The sequence below is a fragment of the Scleropages formosus genome, chromosome 9 (assembly GCF_900964775.1).
Source record: "Scleropages formosus chromosome 9, fSclFor1.1, whole genome shotgun sequence".
Lineage (NCBI taxonomy): Eukaryota > Metazoa > Chordata > Actinopteri > Osteoglossiformes > Osteoglossidae > Scleropages > Scleropages formosus.
The window spans coordinates 5,230,509-5,241,346 of NC_041814.1; the positions used below are offsets into that span (position 1 = coordinate 5,230,509).

A 10,838-nucleotide genomic window follows, 5' to 3' on the forward strand; every position below is an offset into this window, starting at 1 on the left:
TCTTAATTTTTGAATATTCAGCATTTGTTTGCCTAAAGCCTTGCTTAGCAAATATCCTTATTTAGTCATAAAGAATTAACTCTTACCTTCAGGTGTGGCACCATAACAATGCTTTGTGGTTTTCCTCTTAAATACTTATAATAATTACAAGCTTTGAATGTTCCAATTAAATACAAAGATTTCTTTATCTGGTCCCACTCTTCTCTCCTACAGTTTCCCATGAGTCCCTCCTGCTGGACTATGTTCTGGACCAGATTATGAATGAAAACACATCTAACACCAAGAGCCTTTTCCTGAACAAGAATTCTGAAAAGCCCCGGCTCCCCAAGAAAAGCCTTCAGCAATTGTGTTTGGCTATGCAGAAGCGGACATCCAGCACGGAGAAAAAGATGAGCTCTATTATGCGTGATAGCATCAGAAAGTTCCTACGTCAGAACACTTTTGTGTTCTTCACCGTGGCAGCAGTCGCTCTAGGCAAGTCCTGAAGTTTCCCTGAGGGACTGAACAGAGATACACAATGCTGATGAGTTGAATTGAAAAGGTTCCTCAAAAAGCTAATACAACTGTTATAATTTTCTCATGTATAGAATTGCATGAAGCTCAGCAGTCCTTGAGCATAGTTTTTGTTTTTCCTTTTGTGTGTTGGTGTAGGTGTCATTCTGGGTTTTGCCCTTCGACCTCGTGAAATGTCCCTTAGGGAGATAAAGTATTTCTCTTTTCCTGGCGAGCTTCTGATGAGGATGCTGCAGATGCTGGTGCTGCCGCTCATTGTATCCAGCCTGGTTACTGGTAAGGAAAGGGTCAGTTCCCTCCATCTCATTTTCAACAGTAGTAACATTCAGTTCAGGGGGACAGTGGCCGCAAGCCCATCCTGAAAGCATGGTATGCGAGGCAAGGTACACGTGTGCATCTGGCAGAAGATGCCCAGTTCATTGTAGTGTAACACTTTTATTGTTTTAAAAAATGTCATCTCGCAGAAGAATTTTAGTTAAATTAAAAATGACAATTACATAAAAAAAATGTAAAATGATAAATCATATGAATTCTGGACACCTTTTTGGACTGTGAACATTTTGGATTTGTAATATATTGCCTTTCCAGTTTTTATTTAGCTGTTACCCAATCAAAAAGACATCTCCACAACCTTCTGTTCACTCTGTATTGCTGAACAATTAGTTACATACGCATGCATAATATTTGTCAGAAATTCCTGTATTTTCTACACTATCAATGAAAGGCCCAGTACAGATGTCAATAAAGCTTAGTACAGACATCCCTTGATTTATTAATGGTTTAGCTTGTTTAAAAATCTTTCTTATACATATAATAAATAAGAAGAGTAAGACTTTTCATTTTAACATTTTTTTTTAATCTTTGAGCTACATTAAAATTAAAACTTGTTTAAAATGACTGAAAATAAAAATACAGGTATCCTCCGTTATACGGGCGTAATTTGATCCTGAAAACAGTCCGTATACCAAGAGTTTGTAATCAAGGAGGTCCTTTCTCATTATTAAATGATGAGTTCCTGGACTTTACAGACATGCCCACATATTTCCACAAACACCTTTTAAACAGTTAAAACAATCTCAAGCAATAGTAATGAAAACATGAGGCTGGTGAGATATTAAACATCATCCAGAAGGAAATTAACAAAGAATAAATTAATACAGAAATAAAATTTTATTTTTCACTAAACTACTGTACAGTAAACACACATAGTACATTTGCTTTTACATTTATTCACTGGGAAAATGCTTTTCTCCAAAGCAAGATACGCACACATTTTCAGAACCGCTCGTCCCATACGGGGGAACCGGAGCCTACCCGGCAAGACAGGGCGTAAGGCCAGAGGGGGAGGGGACACACCCAGGACAGGACGCCAGTCCGTCGCAGGGCACCCCAAGCGGGACTCAAACCCCAGACCCACCAGAAAGCAGGACTGTGGTCCAACCCACTGCGCCACCACGCCCCCCACCACAAAGTGAGATAGATTTTACAAAACAATACAAAAAGTGCATGACAGCAGTAGAAGGAGAGATTTGGATGCAGGCACATAACTTTTGTGTACAATCAGTTTGTCTCATACTACAGTATAAACCAGTATACATTACACAAGTAGCTGCATATAGGCTTTTCCATTATTAAACAAAGTGTTATTAAAAATGATAAAACATAACAAATATGTACACATTTATGGAGGACTTATGAGATTAAGGGAGAAGTGAGTCAGAAATAGGTGAGTTTGAGGCCCCTCATAAATGTACATTTACATTTATTCATTTAGCAGACGCTTTTCTCCAAAGCGACGTACATCTCAGAGAAAATACAATTTGTGCATTACATCAGAGGGGGTGCGGTGGCGCAGTGGGTTGGACCACAGTCCTGCTGTCCGGTGGGTCTGGGGTTCGAGTCCTGCTTGGGGTACCTTGTGATGGACTGGCGTCCCATCCTGGGTGTGTCCCCTCCCCCTCCGGCCTTACGCCCTGTGTTGCCGGGTTAGGCTCCGGTTCCCCGTGACCCCATATGGGACAAGCGGCTCTGAAAATGTGTGTGTGTGTGTGCATTACATCAGGAGAAAGAGACATGGCTGCAGACATGTGATTCTGAAGTAAACCTAGTTTGTTACTTTCTACTTGATGCACCAATTTTCATCGCTCGAGTAGGTGCAGAAAACGCAGGATAGAGGAATCCTGATAACCTCCTACAAAACTTTTTTTTTTTTATAATGAGGTACATAAACATTCACATACAATGCCAGAGTAGCGGCTGTGTAAAGGCTTATCTGGAGATGATCATGAAGTTACGTTGCATGAACTTTTACACTATACATGAGCTGGAGAGATCTTGGGTGAAGTGAGTCCGGAAAAGATGAGTTTTCAGGCCCTTTTTGAATGTAGACAGAGTTTCAGTAGTTCTCAGTGAGAAGAGGAGGTCATTCCACCACAATGGAGCCAGAACCAAGAATCTCCGTGCTTTACTTTTCGTGCGCGGGACCACCAAGTGAGCAGAAGTAGACAAGCAAAGGGGTCTGGTTGGGGTGTAGTCGTTGGTCAAGTCTTGTAAGTAGATGGGAGCAGTTCTATTGATGCTTTTGTAGGCAATTAACAGGGTCTTAAATTTGATCCGGGCAGCTATAGGAAGCCAGTGCAGAGAAATGAGTAGAGGAGATACATGGGAGCGCTTTAGCAAGTCAAATACAACTCGTGCTGCAGCATTGTAGAAATAATGTAGAAGTACTTCAAGAAAAAACCTTAAAAAATAAAAGAAAAACATTTCTCAAAACTGTAATAACTTGAACAATGCTAAATTATAAAGAGGCTATACATTGAAAAGTCTGCACCTGATGTCTCTGTCATCGTGGAAAAGTGCACCTGAAACACTGGAGAAAAGTCTGTAATACTGGGAGCAGTCGCTTAGGTGCAACTCTTCTAGGGCCTTTATACCGAAAATGTGTAAACCGGGAGCCCATATACTGGGGTATACCTGTACCTTGTTTTCACAATCTTCTGTTCAATGCCAGCTGTTGACCGAGTCATCCCATAAATGTGTACAGTGTTTGCCATCTTGTTATAGATGACAAGATTCAGGAACATCAGACACTAACTGTGAACTATATGCACCTGTGCTTGTGATGTACACTGGTTTGTATGGTGGAATATGACAAGTTGACTGTACTCTAGAATCAGGGGTCTGCATCCAAATGTCTCCTTCTGTTGATATAATGCACTTTTTGTATTGTTCTCCAAGATGTATGTGGCTAAATGAACAAATGTTAATGTAAAATGTAAGCGCTATGGAAGAAAGATGAATCAGTCAGTCACTCATGTTTGTTTACTGCCATCTACTTACTGGATGTGGAAACTAGGTCACTTTGCTCTACATCAGAGTGATTTTAGAAAATGGAATTGTGGGGAAAAAAATGCAATTATAAACAAGCCAACAAACAAATAAGAAAATGTTTGTATCTTGAAAGTCCGGAATTTGAACGTTTGTAGCACAACCTGTCTACCTGGCCATCCAGCAGTCTGTCCTAGCTGCTGTTAAACTATTATGATATTATGAAGTACTGTTTTTTTTTTTTTCCCCTATTTTGCAAATTTGCTCCTAAAGTACTTAATGAAGTTTTGATGTCTTACAGGCATGTCCTCCCTAGACAGTAAAGCATCTGGGAAGATGGGAGTGCGAGCTGTTGTTTATTACATAGTCACTACCTTCATTGCTGTGTTCATTGGCATCCTCATAGTGGTCATCATTAAGCCAGGACGAGGTAATAGGGACAGTCCCCTGTCCTCCAGTGGCAATGTTGAACTAGTGCAGGCTGCAGATGCCTTTCTGGATCTCATCAGGTAAGAGCTCCATTTGTAGAATTGAGCCTCAATTCAAAAGAGTAACCCTCTATCTTCACTTTCTTCATTAAAACCTTCTTGTTCATTGTGTATTGTTTCCCTTGCCTTCCAGAAACATGTTTCCGCCTAATTTAGTGGAAGCATGTTTTAAACAGGTAAGGTCATGACCAGTCATCTCAATTTATATACACACAGTATAATTTACAATCGTTTTTAATAATGGGATTACAATTTTTAATGCTCTGATATGTGTTTATCCCAATATTAAACAATGTAATCCTAGTAAAGGGGGTGCGGTGGCACAGTGGGTTGGACTGGGTCCTGCTCTCTAGTGGGTCTGGGGTTTGAGTCCCACTTGGGGTGCCTTGCGACGGACTGGCGTCTCGTCCTGGGTGTGTCTTCTCCCCCTCCAGCCTTATGCCCTGAGATGCCGGGTTAGGCTCTGGTTCCCTGCGACCCCATATGGGACAAGCGGTTCAAGAAATGTGTGTGTGTAATCCCAGTATTAAAAACTCTGTAGTACAGAAGCCCAAGAAATCACAAATAAGAAACATAACTGGGCATAGATTCCCTTGTGTGGGTGATGCGTTGCTGTGGTTCTCTCCAGCTAGTTACTGGATTTGGCACCTATGGTCAGCTCAGCAGCATTATGGGTTGAGATCCTGCAAACAGTTCACACTCTTTGCACATTGGATGAGGATTGTGTTTATATTCACTCCTACCAGTTTTAGTGTGGATGCCAAGCTTCAAGGGGGAGACTAAACATCTGGATAACTGGCCACAAATCAGTTGAGACTAAAAAAAGGTGAAAATGTTAAAAAAGACAAACGATAATTATGATGTGTAATGTTCTTTAACATGACTCCATGGATTCAGTACAAAACATTGTACTCCAAACGAGTGTACCAGAGGAACATAATGGTTGCAGTGAACACCACCAAGTTCTCCAATTCCTCTGAGTCTGCGATCCCAGCTAACGTCACCAGGCTATTACTGCAGAACATTCTGGAGACCGTAGAGGAGATTGTGCCGACGGCTGGTTCCTCTAGTGGGGTCAATGCCTTGGGTCTGGTCGTCTTCTCCATTGCTTCGGTCTTGTTATCGGCAACATGAAGCAGAAGGGTCAGGCACTGTCCGAATTCTTCGACTGTCTCAACAAAGCAATCATGCGCCTGGTGGCCGTCATCATCTGGTGAGTGGATCTTAAGAATTTAAATCAATTATTCCAATGGAGGGTCCTTGTTCATTAACTTCAAAGCTATTTCTGACATGCTGTCTGTGCTAAAGATGGATGAGGATTGAAGAGTACGATGTCCTGCTACCAAGACTGTATACACTGTACGAATGTGGAGTGCACAGTGTCCTCTGCAGTGGCTGCAGTGAAATGCACATTGCCTTATACTGATGACTCCTGACTTGTAACTCTAGTTTCGCCTGTGGTTCAGGTACGCCCCCGTGGGAATCCTCTTCCTGATTGCCGGGAAGATCGTGGAAATGAAGGACCTGGCTGAGGTGGGGGGCCAGCTGGGAATGTATACCATCTCGGTCATCGTTGGCCTGCTCATCCATGGACTCATTGTCCTGCCGCTACTTTACTTCCTATTCACACGAAGGAACCCATACATGTTTATTGGTGGGCTGCTGCAGGCACTCATCACTGCCTTAGGGACTTCCTCCAGGTGGGTGGAATGAGAATACAGCACCCTTTCACAAATCTCCGTTGTCCTACATACTGTTACCTCTTTGAAAAAGACAAATACACCAATTTCTCATCTTAAAAAATAATTGGACCACAGGGATGTTTGTAACTTGTTTTTGAGTTACCAGTCAATCACTTGCGTATAATCTGCAATCAATGAAAGCTTCATAATACAGATGTCTCTCAGTGTACAGGTGGTTAGGTTCTGTAAAAATCTCAGAAATTGCAGCCATACATAAACATTCTGTAAAATGTTTTTTTTTTTAAGCTGATTAAACACACACACACACACACACACATTTTCAGAACCGCTTGTCCCTTACGGGGTCACGGGGAACCGGAGCCTACCCGGCAACACAGGGCGTAAGGCCGGAGAGGGAAGGGGACACACCCAGGACGGGACGCCAGTCCGCCGCAAGGCACCCCAAGCGGGACTTGAACCCCAGACCCACCAGAGAGCAGGACTGCGGTCCAACCCACTGCGCCACCGCACCCCCTGATTAAACAATCAAATTAAAATCAATTTCAGATTGATTTGTACAAAACATGGGAGTAGAGACATTAAGCAAAGGCAATATTAAAGAGGTTGAAAGTGATCATCTTCCTGCCACTGTCAAACTGTAATATCTCCACTTTCATTTCCATAGTAACAGAATAGGTAATGCCTATTGTTACTGGCATTACAAAAACATGCAAACTTCAGATGTCTGCTAAAAATGATCTGTTTTAATGCCTTCTACTGGCTGGTTGGGCAACTAGAAGTTGCATTCTCTCCTCTACAAACATAAATAGTGAAGAAATAATGATGATAATATTGTGTGATAGTAATATAATGTTAATTAATGTTTTTTCCAGCTCTGCCACACTTCCTGTCACCTTTCGCTGCCTGGAAGAGAACAATGGTGTGGACAAACGAGTGACACGTTTTGTGTTACCTGTCGGCGCCACAATCAACATGGATGGCACTGCTCTATATGAGGCTGTGGCTGCCATATTCATTGCCCAGGTTAACGACATGGACCTCAACTTTGGGCAAATTCTCACCATCAGGTAACCGTGAAGGTCACTGAAGTCCCAAATAGGGGCCTTTTAGACAGTGACTATAAACTCACTACAAAGTAAAAATACAAATGTTTTAAAAATTCATTGATGCAAGCAGGAACAATAAGCTTTTGAAACTGCTTTTTAAGTATTTTAGTTCAGGTATTAATATTTTGTGTTTTGCTTCTGGAGTTCAGATATTAAATGAGATCTTAAATACGTCTACTATATTATGGTTTCCTAACCTGATAGCTTTCCTTCCTCTTTAGTATCACAGCAACAGCTGCCAGCATCGGGGCAGCAGGCATCCCTCAGGCGGGTCTGGTAACCATGGTGATTGTATTGACATCGGTTGGATTGCCCACTGAGGACATAACACTGATCATTGCTGTGGATTGGTTCCTGTGAGTTTGCCTAAATGTCACCTGAACACAAGGCTAGAGCCCTGAATTTACAGTAAAAGGTTAAGGCTCTTAATGTGAGAAGCAAGGTTTTCTCATCCCTACTGCCATTTTCAGTTAAATGTTGAAATATGTTATTGATACAAATCAGATGAAACCACATGATTTTCTTTCATCTAATGATCTTTTTTTAGTGCTGCAGTTTCCATCCTTGACAATTTTTGTGGAACGCCTGCCCAGTGTCCATTTTACCATGCCCTTTTCACCAGCTGGATCACTGTTTATCGTTGATAAAATTTTCCTATTTTTATTTAACATAAAAACAAGAAAGCAACATATTCAATTGTGGAGAACCATGCTTTCATGTAGTATAATCAACATTTTCTATATGTGGTGAGGGCACTGCGTTTAGTTTCAGGTGAGGTGTCTATCATGAGAACAGTGATATATCTGCATGTTTTTCAGTGATCGTCTGAGGACCACAACAAATGTGCTTGGAGACTCTTTGGGTGCAGGGATTGTGGAGCACCTTTCCCGCAAGGAGCTGCAAAGCAAGGATGTGGAGGTGGGCAACTCCATCACTGAAGAGAATGAGAAGCCCTACCAGCTCATCTGCCAGGAGAACGACACACTTAAGCACCACAACAGTGAGACCACCATGTGAGGAGAGTTTTGTCCACACTAACATGCAGCGGGCTTGAGGTCTGATTTACCATGCACTGGATCAACGCATAGGTGTTGTTTCTACGAGATGTTGGGCAAAGCAGGGCCTCCCAGAGTAGTAGGGCAGTGCACCGAAACCAAAGTGGCATATAGATTAGTAGAATATTAACATTTTTCCTGATGCATAAGTATATATTACACTGTGTAAACAAAACCAAGACTGTAAGGAAGAACTTAATTAGAGATTTTTTCATGACCAGCAGTTAGCAAGTTTGGGTTTCACATCAGGATGAAAGCATATTCACTTACTGCTATTGAGTCTCTTCTTTGCCCATCTCCAGTTAACTTTTAGTGGAACTACATGCTTTTTTCAGTTCAATGTTTGTTTTACTTGTTTGGGTATTTAGTTCTTTTCATAGCAGACATCTCTTCGAGGACAAGTTACTTTACATTTATATAGCATACTGGACTGGTTCAAGGTAAGTTCTGCCCTTAGGGTTTGAAACTGCCTGGTATTTCTGCAAGTTAGTACTTCAGTTTCACCTCACAGGAACAGTAAAGAAGTATTCAGTGTAGAGCCAATTTAATTTGGAAGCAGGATTTTGAGAGATGCACCTATTAAGTGGGCTTAGTTGTTTTACAGTCATGATCTACCTCTGACATGTTCGCTACATTTTTTGGGGAGGGAACTGCTAATTGTCTAAGTACTGGGTAGTTTCTGGACAACAAATCATTCACACTTTTCATTATAATAGTTATTGCTATTATCCCATGGCACAGGAGCAAATGCTCAAAGAGTCCACTCCAAGGAAAGGCCATTATCAGTGTTGGAGTTGAATTTACAAGTTTCCTGACTGTCACAGCTAAAGGTTTAAATCTATACAACATATGTACTGGTGACTTAAGAACAACATTCACTTTCAGAGGCACAAAGCTGAAACATCCTGAAGTGTGTTTTCAAGATGTAACTCAGTTGGTAGAAAATGTGCTCTGATGGTAATGTGTTTGTTGTAAACTTCCCAGGAAAAAACTGGACCAATAAATGGAATAGAGTGATTTTTGAGTTTATTTCATAGCCAAAAGTAAATATTTTCAGTTAAGTTGTTTGCCAGCCAATAGTGTAGTAGCTGTGACTTTTAGATTTTTTTGGATAAATTTTGTATTGTAATTTATATTATGCCTTTGTAAACCATTTAGATGTATTTCAGTGTTGCTGATTGTAACTAAATGATCAATATTTTGAGAAGCATTTTGGAACAAGGATGGAAAAGTACATTTGAATTTAATTGAACTTAAATCGGTATAGTTAACTCTCAAGTGACTTTGGAGAATTTCAATAAAATGCTGGATTCTATTTACAATAGTTTTCAAACTGAATCTTGACCTCTGCACACTGCAGTAGTTTGTGCCTGAGTTTTGAATATCCTGTGATATAGACAGTAGTTTATGCCTTACCAAACATCATATTATATGCCATGATACATATTTCTGTCAGCATTTTTTATTATAAATAACTGTTCCAGTGGAAGGTATGAGAGTCTATGATATAGAGGTTCATTAGTGAAATCTTTGAATTGTCAAACTAAAATGTATATATGCAATGATTAGCTTGTATGTGAACTGCATGAATTATCAGTGAGAAGCTTAATTTTTGATTCTGACACAATTGTTCTGCCAGTTTTTAACCTGCACATTAAATCTCAACTGTATTCTCACTAACTGTATTGCCTTAAGTTTGTAACTGATTTTTTTTTTAGGTAGGGGTAATAAAATTGACTAAATTAGAGGTGCTTTATATTTGCTGTGTAATTTATTTTGTTTTTGTTTTGTGTTGCCATAGAGTACTGTGCAAAAATTTTAGACACTTGGGGAAAAAACTGTGAGAATGCTTCCAAAAATAATGCTCTTAATTAATAAATTTCCTACAGATCTCAGTAATCATCCATTGTCAACAAGTGCTTGTCCCGAGGATGACCACCTTGTGTCTTGTTACTATACTCACTCTTGCCATGGCATAAGATCTGGGAGTTAAACTGCCACATCTAACAAAACCTCACATTTTCAGTGTGGTTGTCCCTTGCCCAGTTTTATTGCCTCTTTAGAGCTGCTTCTGCTTCAGTTAATCAATGTTTCATACAAAGACCTCGAGTTCTCTAAATGGAAAGTGGTTTATTACTATTTTACTTTCTTTCTTTAATGACATTCAAAACCCTTACTGTAATACTGTAACTTTTTGCAAAAGGAATCGTTAGAAATCTAAAATATGCTCTTTGCCATTGACACTAATGCAGAAGACATTAAATAACCGTCTAAAACAATTTTTTTTGTGAAACACCTAAGTGCCTAAGACTTCTGAACAGTACTGTATCTGAATTAATTAATACCTTAATTGAAGTGATCATGTTAAGGTACTTGTAAGTTTTTTCACAAAGATCTGCGAAATGGAAGGCTATAAATTATTGAAATAATCTGTCTTGTTTCACTAGTGCTTTCTGACGGCATGCTAGATAAGTGACATTTACACATTCCATATTGTGGTGAAAATGAAAAGCATGGTTTTTTTTTAGGACCTTTATTTTGTCAATAGTGAAAGTATATGGATATTTTTCAGATTTGCCGAATTTCTTTGTTGTGCTCTGTATTACATTATTTACGCTTCATTTAAAATTGGCAGTGTACTTACTG

General features: G+C 40.1%; 1 protein-coding gene across 1 annotated transcript; it reads left to right on the top strand.

Annotated features, from left to right (window-relative positions):
• The first annotated feature begins 215 nt into the window (after positions 1-215).
• LOC108930504 (excitatory amino acid transporter 1) lies at positions 216-9,181 on the top strand. Its single transcript, XM_074559706.1, is given in 10 exon segments — positions 216-474; positions 652-789; positions 4,142-4,349; positions 4,462-4,504; positions 5,226-5,430; positions 5,433-5,541; positions 5,795-6,028; positions 6,904-7,098; positions 7,359-7,493; positions 7,956-9,181. Coding segments are annotated over 10 exon segments (1,683 nt in total). The 5' UTR covers positions 216-257; the 3' UTR covers positions 8,155-9,181.
• The last annotated feature ends 1,657 nt before the right edge of the window (positions 9,182-10,838 follow it).